At 49.3% G+C, this 18,726-nt stretch overlaps 1 protein-coding gene and 1 long non-coding RNA gene across 2 annotated transcripts in view; both read left to right on the top strand.

The window, feature by feature from the left end:
- LOC139057327 (uncharacterized) overlaps positions 1-18,726 on the top strand; it is a 63,261-nt gene that overhangs the window by 37,132 nt on the left and 7,403 nt on the right. The window contains exons 2-5 of the mRNA XM_070535289.1: positions 3,103-3,222; positions 3,643-3,749; positions 8,448-8,510; positions 12,331-12,405. Of these exons, the coding sequence (XP_070391390.1) occupies positions 3,108-3,222; positions 3,643-3,749; positions 8,448-8,510; positions 12,331-12,405 (360 nt within the window). The 5' untranslated portion in view covers positions 3,103-3,107. The remainder of the gene's footprint in view (positions 1-3,102; positions 3,223-3,642; positions 3,750-8,447; positions 8,511-12,330; positions 12,406-18,726) is intronic.
- LOC139057318 (uncharacterized) lies at positions 194-1,806 on the top strand. The gene is made up of 2 exons (XR_011512686.1): positions 194-604; positions 1,687-1,806. It is a non-coding gene; the product is annotated as an uncharacterized lncRNA (long non-coding RNA).

The raw sequence follows: 18,726 nt of genomic DNA, 5'->3' as shown, positions 1-18,726 counted from the left end.
CACAGCAGCCGCCGCAGACAGACCTCCGCTCACGCAGCGCTTTGTTTCCATACATGGCATCGGTGGACGCGCTCGCCGCATGCATTATCGATAGCGTCATCCGTAAAAAGACGACGCCGCGCTACACTGGCGCCATCTCGTAGCGGTCGTCGCCGCAGAGCCCATCTTGCGCGGCACTGTATAGACCAGAACACGCTAGTCTCGCACCCAGACTAACCGAACGCATACTCTCGCACCCGGGTTGCCCGGTCGACCGGCGCTATTTTGTACTGGGCTGCCAAAGTGTGTTCGCCGGCGACCAGTAGACATGGCAAGCGCCAGCTCTAGGGCTCCAAAGTGCGGAAATGTGCCCGTTCACACGGATCCAAAGTAGAAGAAGTCATCTGGGCATCATTGCGTCGTGTTTGGATGCCAAAACAACCAGCGGAAAAGGAGCAGGTTGCTTAGCGCTGTTTGCGAAGAGCACAAGACACGTAGGGAATCGTGCCGGTGCGGTGTTTTCAGCCTGCGCCGATTTCCATCCGCAACGAAGAATGCCAAGCTGCGCCACCGGTGGATAGCTGCAGTGAATAGGAAGAACTACCAACCCAGTGAAAATGCACGAGTGAGTATTCGATCTGTGTATATTTTGGTGTCACGTTCAACTTTGGGCCCTACAAACGTAATACGCAGGTTTGCTCCGAGCACTTTCTGGGCAACAAGCCTACAGAGCAGAATCCCGCGCCGGTGCTTCGCCTTGGCTATAACAAAAAGGCAAGCCTTTTCGTGTTTTCATTCAGGCAGAGCTCCCGACGGTTAAGCGGAACAGTTGAGTTTGCGGTTAGCGATACTTGCAGCTGGTGCACGGAATGACCATTAAGCGTGAACGACAAGTTGTAGGCCTTGCTGGTGAGCGTTATTAATGAAAGTAAACCGAAGTCTGCTCGTCACGTAGCATGCGTCCACAAAAACGTAAACGACGACTACTCGTCGCCGAAGGTGTTCTTGCAGCGCACCTACCTTTACGAGCTGGTGTTGCAGGTGTCATTCGTAACGAATTCATTTGAGCCTCCTGAGCTCTAAACTGCGTGCGGGCTGTTATGCGGGGCAAAGCGCAAAATATTTCCGTTCATATGGCGAGGAAAATAAGGTGCTTAATTATTCTTGTATTTTGTAACAAAATTTTGATCGTTCTCACTAGTTTTTTCTACTGTTTTCTTTTCTAAGGGAGCGCCAACAATCCGATGGCCTCGCACGAGCGGAACAGGTCTGGTACCAGGTAGCTGCAGTTGGTGGGGCTAATTTCTTGGAATGCAGGTGCGGTTGTTGTCTTGTACCAAAGGGGTCCTGATGATGCAGCTTTAAGTAGGGATGGTAATTTTACGTGCCCTGTCATGGTTTGTGCAACTGTACAACACCTGCATCTGTCATGCTCGCCCTGTTATACGGGCTTTGACTGCACATGTAGTTGAACATTATAACTACTGTAGTACCTCATTTTCCAATGAGTGCAGGTTTAGCATCATATGCTGCTTGTTCGAGTGCTGTAGGCTTTTGTTCTGAATGTTGTACTCTTAAGTGGTTGCACGATACAATTGGCCTGGTGTATTTTCTATTTCATTTTGAGAGGACTTTATATCTTCGCAAAAGTGATGGCATGGGAAAGAACTACAGCCCTTCTTACTATAACATATATTTTGTTTTCAGTGTGCAGGTGGTGAAGGGCAGGCGTCTGCTAACCAGGCAGTCAAACGACCTCGCCAGTTGGTTGCCAAGCGCGGCCAACCCAGTAGAGACCATTACAAACAAGACCAAACTGAAAGTGCAGATGACAGTGTTCTGCGTGCTTTAATAATATATGGCACCAACACAGTGCTGTAAATTCCTTCACAGGTTACGTGCCAAAAAGCTCACAGGTGTTTTAGCATATAGCGCGCGGTTTGTACAAACGTAATAGCGTACCAACCCGATGTATTCGCTTCTGCAGTCTGCACAGCACTCAGTGTGTCCATTGTGGACTTGCACGAGGTCTTGAAGTTTGATTGAATCCAGACAGCGAAAATGACAGGTTAGAAAAAACGTGAAACACGCCTTCCGCCCAGCTAAAAAGCCCAAGTTTCGCTTTCGCGCCGGGTCGCATCTCCCGGCGTGGCAGCCCAGGCCTGCTACTTCGCGGCGCTTGGGATAGATGGCGCGACCGGCGCTCATCAATATGGCGGCGCCCTTTGAATTCACGGTGTTCTGGTGTATACTCTTTTCTTCTCACGCTTTCGCCATACCATCCTCATCCGCTTTCCTTGTCATGGTTCCGCTGCGACCTCCTCCTGCGCATTCCTCCTCGCGCTCTCTTCACTATCGCTGCATTTGATACCCCGCTGCTCTCGGCGTTCGCGCTTTCATCCTTCGTTGGGCTTGTTCGCTCGGTTGCGCCGAGGACGCCGACGCTCAACGCAGGAACAGGCGCCTGAGAGCTGCGCTCTAAAACAATCACACTGTCCTGTAAGCGCGTTACCTGCGCCGCTTGGAAGGTATGTCGGCGGCGGCTGCTGTGAATCGCTACCACGCGTCACCCACGCGCTGGCTCTCATGATCTACTAATGAGCGAGGCACTCGCCCCACACTTTGCTCCGTTTGCAACATGCCACACGAGACAGACTGTCCGCGCTAAACAATATATCGCGAAATGAATACAAGTATAAGGTTGCGCTCAAATTTCTGTAATCGTCCGTGAGTTTTTTCATTGAGCATTGAGCAGCTTTGACCACGGTATGTCAACTCAGGTAGGTGAATGGTTCTGTTCTGTTCTGTTATACGTGGATATTGCGGAGATATTGAGGTAAACTACTGACGATATTGTGGAGGTGTTGAGGTTTGAACTTCCACGGTATTTGTAGGAAGGAAGAATTAACGCACGAGTATGTGCGCTCAAAAGTCGCCCTAGATGATTCTCCATGTTGATAAACAGTTTGAGTATGCATGGAAAATCTGGGCTACGTAAATATCGATCACAGATATGTTTGTTATTTCTTAAAATCATATAAAAAAGCCGTAGCAAGTGCGGCGACAATTTCTTAATTGGCCTCGTATGCAGAAAACGGCCATGTAGGAATACTTTCGTTTCAGGAGCAATGACTCGTGCCCTGGGCGCTCGGGCCCCGTGTGCCGCAATTTTTGTCATCACGCACATCTCTCTGCTGGCATTTTTGGAAGCGGCCAAGTTTGACGTGTGCGGGCCAAAACCAGGTAATTTCGCCGGTCGGGAGTGAACTGTAATTTTAGAGAGACGCGGTTTGTGTTATTTTGTTCGTTTAGTGAGCTTTACTTTGCCCTAGTAACATAATCTGAAGTTCGACCTCTCTTTTTTTACACTCATTCTGCTAAAAAATGCATGGCAATTAATACAAATTTTTGTTGCTGGGATTGCCGGAAAGTATAGATGTTTGAAAGTAGGCGTGTCCGTCTACCGCCGTGTCATTCAGTGGTTGATAGGAAGACGAAATCACTGCCATTCGTGTACGCCCACCTCTGCAGATGAGATAGCTGACGGTGTGCGCTACGTTCTATCGCATGCTTAGCATCAAATGCCTTCTTCAAATGGAAAGTGCGCCGTTAAACCAGCAGCTCGACCAATAACATTGCTTGATACCTTCGCCGTGGATGCAGGGGTGGTGACAACGGCTAAAGCTGCTTCGATGGGTGCCTCCCTTCTGGCAAAATGCGGTCGCAACTTGCTCCTCAAGCACTCCATTCGCTCCGAGACGCTGTCCAAGGTGAGCCCACTCCACTGGCGACACCGCTGCAGCCTGCGCACATTCATAGCCTGCGGGCAGCGTCCATGGCTATTCGTGTAACTCTCCGAAACCGTGGTAAACTTTTGGTGAAATACGGTCTTTGTGTGATAGATATTTAGCTATTCTCTCTCGCAAAAGGGCTACGTTTACCACAGCGGGCCCATAGTCGTAGCACGCACGCCTCGAACACATGATAGTACTTTTGTCACCGAATGAAATTCGCTGTAGGATCCTTTATAGTTCTAAGGACAGCCGAAAACGGACTCTTGTTCGTGCCTCTAATTCATGCGTGCGTATTTAACAACTTGGATCTTATGATTCATGAGGCGTGTTTGTGATGTTTCTGAGAAAGCCTGGAAACTTGTGGGAAAGGTTTCTGTACGCTGAGTTTGAGGCATTGAAATCATCAGGAAAATCTCTTCAATGCCCTTATAATCTCTTCTACTCTCGAAAAGCATTCGTGAAACTAGCTATTCACGTGCCATTAGCCAGAGCGCTGGCTACAGTTTCTTCTCCGCGTGACGCACTACGTTTCTTCTAAACAAATATACGTTTAGCCCGCTCGCCATCGTTGGTTTATCTTACCGTCGAGCAGTGAGAGTATAGAAGACGAAGCTAGGAGCTCGAATGGATGATTCACGAATGCTGTGGTAGCTTCACGAATGATGGTGATGTAGGGTAAGGGATGAGCGGTGGACTACCTTAATTAAGCGGTTACCTTGCAAAATGCTATTTTTCAGAGTAAGGGCGCGGGCTCGTATTCACCAAAACATATTACGCTAGAATTGCTCGTAAAAGAAAGTTTCAGCCGATCCTTATGCTGGGCACATCATTAGCTAAGCCGGCTGGTCCATGGCAGAGAGCACTTACGAACAAAGATCCGAGGACACCTGAACATTTTTTGTGAGTTGTGAATGCGAAAGCATTAATCTGCAATTCAACGCATTATTTTGATATGTACTCCTCAGGGGCAAGCGAGCGCTTTGAGACGCTTGGCGAGTTTGGTTTGGTCTATTACCGAGACGAAGTTATAACGCAGGGGAGAGCTTGCGCGGACAAGGAATGCGTGGATATCACAGGTTTGCGAGAGCGAGGGTGACGTGGCGTCGCGGCGATGCCCTCTCTCCTCGCGCAACACTTGGCGCGCTAAGGCTACAGCAGGTGTTCCCTTTCGCCCGCTTCGTTCCGTCGAGGCGCCCTCGTAACATGGCGTCGCAGCCAATGGTGCTTCAGGTTCCGTTTCTCTGCTACAGACTACAGACGTCGGCTTTTTCGCTCAATGGGCCACTTGAAGCTTTTGCATCAAAAACTTGAATTCGACCCGAAAACAACCGAACATAGACAAGACAGAGCGGTGACTATGCGGTTGAAAAAACCACGTTGTCAAATCAACTAGCACTGCAGCGCATTCTTGTGAACCTTACATATTTAGGTGTTTGCTGACAGATGCTCACAGTATGAAAAGAATGGCTGACGATTACGCTTCTTGGTAATACGATCTTTGAGCGCAGCTGCTGATTCATTTCAACAACAGGCACCCGCATACAGAACACGCAGTGCCGAGCAGTGGCGGTTCTGCGTTTCGGATTGGGCAGCATACACCGCGATCCGCCGCTATCGAGCCGGCGCTCCCGCGACACGCCATCTTATAGTGGGCCACCGCTGAGGAGAGAGGGGGGATTAGCAATCATTATTGGATGTTTCTTCTGAGGTGGGATGAGGAAACGGGTGGAGAACAGGGGTACTGAGTAGAGGTCACACACTCATTCACTCACAGACAGGCCTCAATGTGACCGCACATTGGTTTGGGTGGGAAGTAGAACTAAGGGGACGAAACGCTTTAACTGTCTTTCGAGTCACTGCAACGGCACTGCGCCAGCTAAGGGGAGGTATAGGGCAAGTGTGGAGGCGGGGAAAGGACAGCCTGGCGCAAGCACTGCCATAGGCGACAAATGCCACTGAAGAACGCGCCCCGCAAACGGAGAAGCTAGAAACACGGCAGAGAGCTGTACAGCCACGCGACGCGGAGACGGAGGAGCGGAGAGCCGTGGATCACGCGTCAGGCGGCAAGGAGCGCCCGCCGCCGGCACCGCGGCGGTGCCGCGACAGCGGCAGCAGGGACGGCGAGGAAGGAGTAGGCGATAGCGGCGAGAGTAACCGCAACGGTGCTGCGCGGAGGAAGTGGGTGAGAGGATAGGCGAGAACACGTAATCCGGCTTTGGAGGACAAGGGGAGAGCAAGGCTCGCGCCATGCGCGAGAGGTGGCGCCAGGGGCGTGCGCTAGCCCCGGATACGCAGCTAGTTACGGCTAGGCACAACGGCGAGGCCGACGGCGACGCGAAACGCGGGAACTGTCGCCAAAGAGCTGCGCTCTAAAAAACAAAACAAAACAATGTCGTGCCATTTTTCATAAGCTTTATCAGGAGCAAATTTCATGTAATTTCACACAATTTTCATTGCACTTTTAACGTCTTTAATACCCATGATATTGAATCGCGAGCAAAGACACACAGACCGAGAAGCAATAAAGGCTAAACCCCATGAGAGCGATTTTGTGCACGACAGCGACGAGCGGCGGCTTCGAGCGACGGATCGGGCCGTCGCTTGAACAGATCGCTCGGTCTTGTCGCTCGATCGTTCGGTTCTGCAAATCTAGAATTCGTCGCTCGTCGCCCGCAAGTGCTATGAGCGACTAGCCAATAGCGCGAAGCCCGAACTAGATGTACGTTACTCAAATACTACCGATTGACGCACGGAAGGAGCAAACAATTGAACTTTTATACTTGCAGGGATAAGAACCCGCTGCAAGACCCTCAGAAATATTTTAAGCTGCTTTTTGCAGTAAAACGCATCAATTTAAGTTAATAAAGCACGCGTCACGCTAGTTTCGGCGCCTATATTGCTGCCCTCGTACCGGCAACACCGGGGAGACGTCGCTCGAAGTCGTCGCGGGCGTGGGGTACGAGGCGACGAGGGAACGCGACAGCCATCGAGTCGCTTGTCGCTGTCGCGCGCAAGACCGCTTGCGTGGGGTTTATACTTAAGCGCTGTCTCGGTGTGTGTCCTTGCTCGCCCTTCAATATGCCATAAATATTTAGGTTAGCACAGCTAAAAATAAAATGAAATTCTGCTTCGTTTGCCAACACTGCGATTTGAGTCTGAGGCACACCCGTAGTGGGTGATTCCTGATTTATCTTAATCGTCTGGAGTCCTTAATTGAACGTGCACCTATATAAACTGTAATGCACGGTACGCAAGCGTTTCGGCGCCTCCCCCCCCCCACCCCCCCTTCCCGGTCGGTATGCTGCAGCCGGGACCGAAGCCTCCAGGTCAATTCGCCACAGCCGCTGAGCTATCGCGGCGGATCTTTAAACTCAGCTGTCTATGGCAGTGGAAAAAGAAGTCTGCATGCAGTAAATGAAGGGACATATGTTCGCAGCTCTGTTTTCAAGCATTTAACCGTCAAAATGACCGCAGGCCGTAATTTAGAAGGCGTACACCACGACATACTCCACACTGCAGCCAATCGAATCTCGTTATCACGAGCAATGCCTTTCTGTTTTTCATATGGTATTCGTGACTCTCTCTTTCTCTCCTTGTTCACGGCGATAGAAACGCCTTGTCTAAATGACGGCGATGACTTGCCAAAATTACAAAACATACTCCTTCTTCAATTTCTCTTCAATACAGCTCATTCTTACGCGTCGACTGATACTTAATTACAACTGCACTCGGTTCCATACGTAGCAGTCAATGCTGTGGAAGCTACGCAAGACAGTCGGTCAAGGAAAGTTATCACTCCGCGCTTTCCGTCCGTGCTTCGCTGCGCGCCAACTGCGTTCGCTCGCGCGTCCATGCACGTCAGGCTCCGCGCGACGGGCTGCAAATGAAAAACCCGAAAAGAACAACAAAAATTAAAAAGGATCTAAAGCAACGCATTGGTAGCCGTATAGTCCAGTGTCTTTGTTCCTAAGGGTTAAAACTTGCTTCATTCAATACTGAGCCTATTATAACAAACAGTAGCGCAGGACTGTGGTTCATGGAACATGGAACTATGTCCAAATGCGAACGAAGCGATTGCAAGAAGTCTTTCTAGCCTCCACAGCGGTGACTGCCGTGTATTGAACGGAGTGTACTTGTGCACGCATACCACTCAATTCTATGCCCATGTGCAGTTTATCAGTTCTCATAGCTGTAATTCTGTGTCACTCTTTGTGTCTGCTACTGCTAGTTAATTACGGCTTCTGACAGGCGTGAATGGCAGCAGTATCCTTTTCATGGAGTACTTGCAACTTATAACAGCGGCGTAGTGGGCGAGCAAGGCGTCGTACAATTTCATTAGCAACTTGATTTGGAAAACTCTGGAACGCGTCTGGTTGCATATTCATCCAATGTGGCGCAAGTTGGAGTTTGAGATATAATAAGCAATGTCGGCTGCTGAACTATCTGTCGCTAAAGCGATGACATGTCACGATTAAAAAAAAAAGAAGGAAAGAAAACGGAAGGAAGACAGAGAGGAGTGTATTTTCTTTCGCAAAGGTATACGTAACGGTGACACTTTTTTGGCAAGTCGAGGAATATGGCGATGTTGCTCTGCAATCTGACGTTACCTCGTATATGGCGCGCACGATTTCTTGTTAATGTTGATTGCTTGATTTTTTATCTCTGTGCGATTAGGGCTTCGCGCAGAGCTGTGTGGTATTGCAAATGTGCAACGCTCACAACGTTCACCTGCGAGAGGTAAGCGTTTTCCGCCATCTCACTCAGCTTCGTCTTATGAACTCAAAATATCAATCGGATAATACAGCCTGATGGGAATATTATGCTGCTTGGCAAGTATCTTAACTTAAAGGTAGCTTTCTTGCAAGGCGTCTTGCCAACCCAATAGCGGCTTAGCCAGTATTTAAATGAGTGCGTATATTACAGTTGGTGCATTTTACGAGGTTGAATGTGTAGAGGTGGCTCGCACGATCATGAAAATGTGGCACAGTTACTGTTGTTCAGGCCTTAATTACTGTTGTTAAGCCTTAATTACTTGGCGGCGCTCGCACGTCGTCTTCATTTGAGTAATGCCACGAGCAGAGCACGTGTGAAATGCAGAGAAACGCAATTGTGAATTAGGAAGAGGGTGTTTTCTGTTTTTATCGTAGCGGTACTTTGACAGTATCTTTTTGAAGGCACGAGAGCACATATATTGAAAGAGAACCAAATAAAGGTATCGAAAGAAAGCTTCACCTGGGATGTGTCAGTTCAATAAACAAATAGGTGGGAAGAAAATATTTTGTTTGCTTTCCACTTAATTTATTTTAATATAAGTCTTTGCATTTGAAAAAAAGAAAGGTAAATTCTACAGATTGTGTTAAGCAGATATTTGATTAGGCCACCCCTTCTCGATGAAGCTTGCTAAAAATCGTAAAGAAAAATGTCATTCTATTTTATTTCGGAGGACCGTACCGCAGTGCACATGCACCAGCGGGGCAGCCGCAGTGCTTCCTGCACAGCATCGGAGCCAAACCCTGCAGCCCGCCGCCTGCGAGGGCAGCAGCAGCGGCCACGACGAGTATAGCCAGCGTACGAGTGGATGCGGATTGGCCCTAAACTTCGTCCGTGCGGCTTCGAAAGGCTTTGTGACTTTGCTGATTGATAATATTCAGCAAGATACATTGCGTTGTAAATGCAGCGATTCGCACTTATTATGCAAGTGCGCAGAAACCTATTGCGGCCCTGAGTTTAAAACACCTGTTCTTGAAAATTTAGAAATATGTATTATGAGGAATCTTATAAAGCAGCGGAGAAGACATGGGCAAAAGGAAGGCGCAAGGCACATACAGGCGGGAAATAACAGGTTCACTCTATTGGCTTTATTTCCCATCTGTATATACGCCACGGCGCAAATGAACAAAAAACACAGAATAAAGCAGAACAATACAAACAAAATGTGAAATGAAATCTTGATTAAATTGCTCTTCCCCACCCCGCTCCATGATTTTGCTCAGTACTACATCGGCGTCAGCGGGAATTTTTTTTTCGGGGCGAAGGGAGGCTCGCGCTTTACTGAAGACAGGGGTGGCAGGCGGGTGTTGTGACACGTCGTTTCATGCCAGGTATCCTGGAACACAGAATTTCTTTCGGAAGAAGGGGGAGCACACTGAGCGCGTGGCTACGCTTCGATCTTCTCTGTTCCATTCTAGTGAACTTTAGAAAAGTAAAGTGTAATATACAAGAACGCTCGAAACATCAAGCACGAATATTGCAATAACATATACTAACCGTCATTAGCACAGTAACGAAAGATCGCAGCGCCAGAGTTCACTCTAAAGTAGTTTCTGGAAGAAGCTCCGTCGATGCAGCGTGGCCTCCAAGATCACAACGGCGCACTGTTCTCGGGGGTCACGGTTGCAACCATCGCAAGGTGCGCGTAGTGCGATACCAACACTGCGGTATGGTGCACGAAATGTGCCCGACAAAACACCTTAGGCATTTCTCATTGTCCAAAAAGCGTTCTGACGTACTGGTGACGCACTGGTTAGAAGTGGTAGGCCTGCTCAATTATCTTTTGTTGCGTTAGAGTCCGTGCTTGAATCAAAGCTTGACGCAAGACCGAACACGATGCCATTCGATGAAATACAGTAGAATCTCGGTAAAAGTATAAGGCCCCTGCGCACATGTTTTCGCCGACCAGGTGGCGTGCGGATGGAAGGGCTTTAGGTAAACGGGGGAGTCGCTTAAACGGAGCTACCGCCCAAACAGAATGGCGTCATCTAAAATGGTTGGCTTTGCATTTGCATAATGCAAAAAAAAAGAACTCGTTTATTGGAGCCGCTGACTTCGCAACCATAGGTAAACGGAAACACAAAAGCAAGCTGTAGACCAAAATTTTAGAAAGATGCAGCATCTGAGAATAGATTTTTGCGACACCTGTTTTTTGACCAGAAAGCCATCCTTAAAAGGTGGTGGCAAAGACTCAAGCAAGTATAAGTTGTTGGTTTTTATTGCAAAGCGTATAAACACGTGGACAATTTCGCAGCGCTGCGATTCGCCGCATATACGACCAAAAATTTGTACAATCGAAATTTAGGACACTTTGCATAATTGGGACTCCCCGTGCAGGACCGCATGTTATTCGGCCGCCGATTGGAGGCAGTAAAAGCGATGTTTCCTTTTTTTTCTTTTTGTTTTGTTTTCATACCTACGTCGCCGTGGCGCATCCTCGAAAGCGAGGCTAGCGAGGCTTAGTTGATCGAGTGGCCGTCGACAGCGGCCAAACGATAGGGAAAATATGGCTGCTACATTCACTTCTTTATGCTTAACATATACAGCAATGTTAGGACGGCGTACGGTATACAGTGCTGCAACTCTGCACATATCCTGTCAGTCGGAACATATTTCTCCGCTTGAGATTCAGTTTAACAAGATTCTACATGGTGTCCCACATAACTTGACCCAAGAATTTAAAAATGAAAGGCGCGGCAGAAGCGAATTGAACCGAGCGCATACTATTCGCAGTAGCCTATATTAACTCGGACAATTTTTTTGTTTCCCCATACCTCCCTAATTAATTAAGTTTAATTAACCAACTTTTAGTTATTAGCTGAGTACTCCAAGTATGATACGCAGATTTGTAGAGCACCTTCAGAAACCATCGATCGAGTTGTTTCCTTTACGATACGTCTCACGTAGTCCTTTTTTCCAGTTTGCAAAGAAAGCCCGCGAAATATGAAAAAAAGCCACGTGACGGAGCTCTTGCGCAGTGGCATCGTGCTGCTCTCAAGCGTGCGTTCGGTGAACAAGGTCGGCTCTCGTCGGGCGACGGCGCAAGTGCATGCGACGGCTGGCCGAGCGCTACCGACGAGATAAGGAACGCCCTGCCGCTTCCTCGTCGCCAGTCACGATGCAGCCGACCTTGTTCACGCTTTAGAGCAGCACAATACCACTGCGAAAACGCTCCGTCACGTGGCTTGTTTCATATTTCGCGGGCTTTCTTTGCGAACCGGAAAAAAACGACTACGTGAGTCGTATCGTAAAGCAAATAACTCGATCGGTGGTTTCTGAAGGTGCTCTACAAATCTGCATATTATACTTGGGGCCCTCAGCCAATAACTAACGGTTGGGTAATTATAATTAATTAGTGAGTTACGGGGAAAACAAAAAAATATGGCTGAGTTACTATAGGCTATTGCGAATAGCATGCATTCGTTTCAATCCGCTTCCGACGCGCCTTTCATTTTTTAATTCTTGGCTCAAATTATGTGTGACACCCTGTATACGTACCGCATTGAAAAAACAGCACAGGGCATGCTGTGAATTGCTGCATCACGAATTCTCAGAGTTTGGTGAGTCGCCTCTAATAAAAACAACTTGCGCAAAATCAACAAGCATTCGACGGTCCTTTTCATTGAGAGCTCTTTGAGAGAGATATTCAGCCACGAATGTACCAACCAGCTGCGTTAGCTGTTTTACGCGGTTTATAACACTCTTGTTTATATGAACATACACGGACAAACTATTATAGTTTCTCGCAAGTCTCGACATCGTTCTTCTTTTATTTCATTGCTTTCAGAAGAAGAATACATTTGTAGACGCTATGATGCATTGCTTCTTGAAGACACTACAGCTGATAGCCCAAGTCCATCCGGTACGTACGTTATGGCACCGTGGTTTATTTGCCGTTGATGTCCGTTTTATGCCTTTGCAAATTACTCTTTCAATCACGTGGAATGCAATTCTGTCCCAATTTCAATGTCCCGGTGAAAGAGCAACGCCGCACCCGAGATGCGTTTCGTGTATGTATAGCCGCCGCCTAGAGTGGCGATCATTGCGGCAGTGTCACGAACTTATGGTGCTCGCGGCTCTGCCCCAATATTTGGGTCGATCGATCGATCAATCAACCGATCAGTTTATTTATGCACCAGTGTACGTGGAGGGATGAAAAGAAAAAAATTCCGATGAGGCAGCTTGACGAGTTCTCACCACCAGGCGTGTGAGCAGCAACAGCCCAAAAAGGAGAAATAAGAAATGATGTGCACATGCAAATAAATAAAAAGCTTTGACTCTGCTATTACAAGTATACGAAAAAGATAACTAGTATTAGGGTGTATACCATGTTGATATAGAGGGAATGGTTATGATCCATGTTCACTTTCATAAAAAAGATTATGTGGGAAACAAAAACGGCACAAAGGAACAAATTAAAGAAAAATTCAGAGCCGTTCCGCTCTGTGAAGGTGGATGACCAGCGGAGCTGTATATGTGGTGACAAATAGGTTGATAATAAATATGTTGCTTGAAAATAAAAAACATACCACAAGGAATTTTGTTCTTTCACAATTTTTTGTTTTAGTAAATTGCATACTCAATGCTTTTCGATTTTATCTTCTTTTTGTTTGCTTTCTGGGATTTATTATTTGGTCACCAAGGTGACTGTCGCTTTATGATCGCTATGATATTGCTACAGACCAGTATTTTCGATGTCCAATGACGAAGAGGCCAGTGGTGCGAATACGACGGCGTCGACGATTAGCGGCTAGCGCGGGCTATTGCCTTTTAGCCATGCGCAGCGTATTCATCTGTAAATATGATTGTATATAGCCTCGCGTCTTCCCACTTAACAAATTCGGTGGAGGTGGACCTTCGCTGTACCTCGTCACGGAGCTTCATAGTGGACGGTACGTCGAGCCTTCCGTCATGGCAACAGGAGACGACAGCTCGACTCAACCGGCTCCGACATCTGCTGCCACTCCCCGGCGACCTACATCGCACTCTCCGCTCCCCGTGATCCTGACGTATACTCGGGCAAAGATGGAAAAAACGTTGAGGACTGGATCAGCCTGTACGAACGCGTCAGCGCCAATAACAAGTGGGACCCTACTGTCATGCTCGCCAACGTAGTATTTCACCTCGGTGGAGCACCTCGAGAATGGTTTAGGACACACGTAAACGAGCTCACCAGTTGAGATATCCTTAAACAAAAAGCTGCGAGGCTTGTTCGGCAATCCTTACAGTCATCAACTTGCCGCAAAGAAGGCGTTATACAGCCGAGTGCAGGCGTCAACAGAGCCCTACGTCACGTACATACAAGACGTCTTTACTCTGTGCCGCAAAGTTGACGCACAGATGACTGAGCCAGACTAGCTTTCTCACATCTCAAAAGCTATTGCCGACGACGCCTTCAACTTGCTGGTCTTAAACAATGCGGCGACGGTGGACGTAATTATCGAAGAGTGCTGCTGCCACGAACTCGCAAAAGCCGACGTATCGACCAACAATTTGCCCGCCTACAAAACACCGCGGCGACATCTTCCTGTGCTGATGCTGTGCAACAACACTGGCGATGTTACCCGGATCGTCCGACAAGAGATTGAGGCCGCCTGTCCGTATGCCTTCAAATCCAGCTCCCTCAACACACCTACTGTCACGGCTTCTCTCATTCAGGCAGTTGTACGCTGTTACGAACGGCCTGCAAGGGTACCGACCTACAAAATTTTCCCAGCCAGCTGCTGCTGCGGGGGTGGCGAGCTTCCCAGAAGCGACCGTGGAACCCTTTCCCACCTGCTGCAGTGACTCGCTTTGTAGGAGCGACGATGTGCCGCATCAACACCCCCCGGGCGCCGCTATGACTAAACGCGGTCGGCGGACCAAGTTCGTGGATTCGCCGTGGCCGGCACGACTTGTTAGAAGCGCTGTAACTCCTGGGAGAAGATGTTTGGCGGCCGTCTCTCGGGGCTTAGAAGTCGTCGGTCAATGAACCGTTGCGGCGGCCATTGTCTGCGGAATCACCACTGGGATGAAGAGGCGCCTGCTCGGGGCAAGACCCGTGTCTGCGAGAACCCTCTCACCTTGGTGTGGTCGGTGCAACCTGTGCGGAAGTGAGTGTGTAAACCTTCCTCCTCAAAGGCGGGTCGACGACGATGACTTTGAACGCTCCGTTTGGTAGAACGGCCGTTTTTCCTCACCTAGGGATCTAGGGAGGACAGAATGTATTTAAGGAGCCGTTGGCGGCTCCTCAGTGTGCATACCTCTTTCAGTCATGTTAGACTGATGAACTATAACGTTCTCATGTAAATCCTGTAAATAAACTCATATTCTTCGTTCTCGATGAGAACAAGTCTGTCCCTTCAACAACGTCCTCAGCGTGGATAAGTTGGACGACGGCATGGGCCAGCTACCATCTGTTTCATGCCCGACCCCAACCATTACAACGCCAAGAGTTCGCCAACATGGGTCTTCACTCCGTCTGTTCGGCCCATATCGATCTGACGCCCACTCGGATTCTTCGATTCGGCCCCGTCTCACACGTTATTATACACGTTTCCGAGACCCTTCTGAATGGCGCAATGCTGACGACAAGCCCATTTGCTTTCATTGCCGTCAAATCGGGCACATTTCTCGCCCCTGTCACAGTCGCTGGAGCTCCCCTGCCCAGACCATCTATACTGGCTCCTCTCGCTTAAACAGCTCTTCTCCTCCCTATGCCACACTATCGCACACCCCGTGAACGAGGCGCCAACGCCGGGCCAAATTCCAAAGCCGACTTATTGGATTCCGAAAATAACCCCACGAAAGAACGGACAATTAATAAGACGCCTTCTGATGCACCAGCGAACGCCGGTTGGGGTCCAAAGACCGAGTTAGAGGCCAGAGTTGTCAAAACTCAATAAAATATATTCTTCTAATAAGGCGGTTACATAAACATATGCACACTTTGGCTAGGCATACCACAATGCAATTCAGATGAGTGTTAACAAAACTCCGGCAAATAATGAACGACAAGCACTAAGAGTTCAACACGTACAGTACAGAATGAAGAGGAGTAACACGTATCCACTTGTATTCACCCGTGCTGGTCTTGAGCTAGACGTCCTCGGCTTAACTCGATGCAGATCTTGGAGAAGGAACTTCTTCTGGAAATGCAGACGCCCGAGGAGCTCATCGGCTAGCTTGTCGGGGAATCTCCTTCTTCAGGTGGTCGGCCTACGCTTCACATCTCTTTACCGGCGCGCTCTGGTCCCCTGATTCCGGCGGGATGATGGGTTTGTGTTTGCCTCATCCTCTCCAGTTCGAGGAGTACAAGTAATCATATCCCAATCTTTGACATACTGGAACCTCAACAGACTTAAAAAAATAAAGACGTGTATCCCCCTACCTCGCGCTGATGACACCCTTGACTGCCATCCATGGTGCTCACTATTTCTCATCTACTCACTTTCGCTGCGGCTACTAGCAGATTGCTGGGGACGATCTAGAACGCGAAAAGAACGCCTTTGTGGCACCCGACGGTCTTTATCAATTCAAAGTGATGCCGTTCGGTCTATGTAACCCTCCTATATACCATATTTGAGCGCATGATGGACTCCCTTCTTCACGGTTTCAAATGACCCACATTCCTGTTCTACTTAGACGACGTCATAGTATTCTCCCCCATATTCGCCATGTACCTCGAACGCCTCTCGTGCAGCCCTAGACGTTTTTCGTCGAGCCGCTCTGCAACTAAACGCATCAAAGTGCCGCTTTGGCCATCGCCAGATTACCGAGCTTGGACATCTCGTTGATGTGAACGGAGTGCAACCGGGCCCAGGGAAAATTTATGCTATTACGCACTGCACCGTTCCGAAATGTGCCAAGTATGTCCGCAGCCTTTTCCGGGCCTACGCTCGTACTTTCGCCGTCTGGCGTCTGACACCACGTGGCTACAGGAATTTCGCCCGACCTTCTACCAGGATTCGTCGAAATGAAGGTTGACTTCTCCTGCGAGGGTTAACGTCAGGCACCTTGCGCACAAAGGGCCTTCTACCAGGATTCGTCGAAATGAAGGTTGACTTCTGCGAGGATTAACGTCAGGCACCTTGCGCACAAAGGACCTTCTACCAGGATTCGTCGAAATGAAGGTTGACTTCTCCTGCGAGGGTTAACGTCAGGTACCTTGCGCACAAAGGACCTTCTACCAGGATTCGTCGAAATGAAGGTTGACTTCTCCTGCGAGGGTTAACGTCAGGCACCTTGCGCACAAAGGGCCTTCTACCAGGATTCGTCGAAATTAGGGTTGACTTCTCGTGCGAGGGTTAACGTCAGGCACCTTGCTCACAAAGGGCCTTCTACCAGGATTTGTCGAAATGAGGGTTGACTTCTCCTGCGAGGGTTAACGTCAGGCACCTTGCGCACAAAGGGCCTTCTACCAGGATTTGTCGAAATGAGGGTTGACTTCTCGTGCGAGGGTTAACGTCATTCACCTTGCGCACAAAGGGCCTTCTACCAGGATTCGTCGAAATGAGGGTTGACTTCTCGTGCGAGGGTTAACGTCAGGCACCTTGCGCACAAAGGGCCTTCTACCAGGATTTGTCGAAATGAGGGTTGACTTCTCCTGCGAGGCTTAACGTCAGGCACCTTGCGCACAAAGGGCCTTCTACCAAGATTCGTCGAAATGAGGGTTGACTTCTCGTGCGAGGGTTAACGTCAGACACCTTGCGCACAAAGGGCCTTCTACCAGGATTCGTCGGAATGAGGGTTGACTTCTCGTGCGAGGGTTAACGTCAGGCTCCTTGCGCACAAAGGGCCTTCTACCAGGATTCGTCGAAATGAGGGTTGACTTCTCCTTTCCTTGCTCGGTAATGCAGAAGGAGGGGCCTTCTCTCTGTGCCTGTCACGTGACATCGACGGAAGCAAGATCCCGCCCACACTTGTAGAGAGCCTATTTAAGGAGCTCCGAAATGTACTTTTAGATACTTTATGCTTTTCTTATTTTCTTTCGTCTACCTTTGAATAAACCGTGCAAGTTTCGCACTAGCAAATCGTCTCGCCGTTGCTTGGTCGCCATGGTCTACTGGATGCCTGCAGCCCACCGACAACACCACGCTACCCAATAAGTCACGTAGGTCGAGCTTCGATAGGCAGGCGCCGCTACTTCTCGGCAGCAGTACGATACGCTACCCTGGAGTACGCAACACCGGTTCGTGAAAAATTTCGCAGCGAACGCACGGCCTCTTACTGAACGTTTGAAGGAAGACGCCCTTTTCAAGTGTGATAGCGAGGCCTCTGCGTTCTCGCATCGAATCTACTTCCTCGCCACGCCGCCTGTTCTGGCCCATTTTGATCCTTGTACCCCTACCGAAGTCTGTACCGATGCCAGCGGCCTCGGAATCGGCGCAGTACTAGCACAACGTCAGCGCGGCAACGACTGTGTTGTCGCTTACGCCAGCAGGCTCCTCTCAACCTCCGAGCGCAACTATTCCATCATTGAGCATGAGTGTCTGGCCCTAGTGTTGGCGGTTGCGAAGTTCCGCCTATACTTATATGGCCGACCCTTTTCGGTCGTCATAGACCATCACGCGCTTTGCTGTTTGTGTGACTGAAAGATCCTATGGGACGACTTTGTCACTGGGCTTACGCCTACAAGAATATTCGTATTCTGTTATATAAAAATCTGACCGTTGCCACGAAGACGCTGACTGCCTGTCCCGCTACCCAGTCGGCCACCTTGACGACGCCGACAGCAGCACCGCCAACGGCATTTTCCCTGTGTTCCCCTTCCCTAACAACGCCGATGAGCAGTACCGGGACCCATCGCTGCGAGCACTCATCGAGCGTCTGCACGTTTCACCTACTGACGCCTCTGTTCGCCGATATGTCATCCAGGATGGCATTCTGTACCGCAGGCACTTCCTCCCTGACGGATCTGATATTCTTTTCGTGCCCAAACATCTACGACCAACTGTTCGAGCTCCATGGCGCAACCATGGCAGGACACCTTGGGGTATGACACGTACGACCATGTTCACCGCCGCTTCTATTGTCCCGGTCTAGCTCGCTCCGTCCGACGTCGTTGCTGCCTGTGATTCCTGGCAGCGTCGGAAAATGCCTCAGATTGTTGCCTGCCGGCCATCTCCAGCTGATAACCGTCGCTGTGGAACCGTTTTTCCTACGGCCCCTTTCCTACGTCATCAGGTGGCAACAAATGGGTAGC

Source organism: Dermacentor albipictus, chromosome 1, assembly GCF_038994185.2.
Source record: "Dermacentor albipictus isolate Rhodes 1998 colony chromosome 1, USDA_Dalb.pri_finalv2, whole genome shotgun sequence".
In the NCBI taxonomy this organism is placed as follows: domain Eukaryota; kingdom Metazoa; phylum Arthropoda; class Arachnida; order Ixodida; family Ixodidae; genus Dermacentor; species Dermacentor albipictus.
Note: the sequence above shows the minus strand (reverse complement) of the source record. Positions and strands in the feature narration are given on the sequence as shown.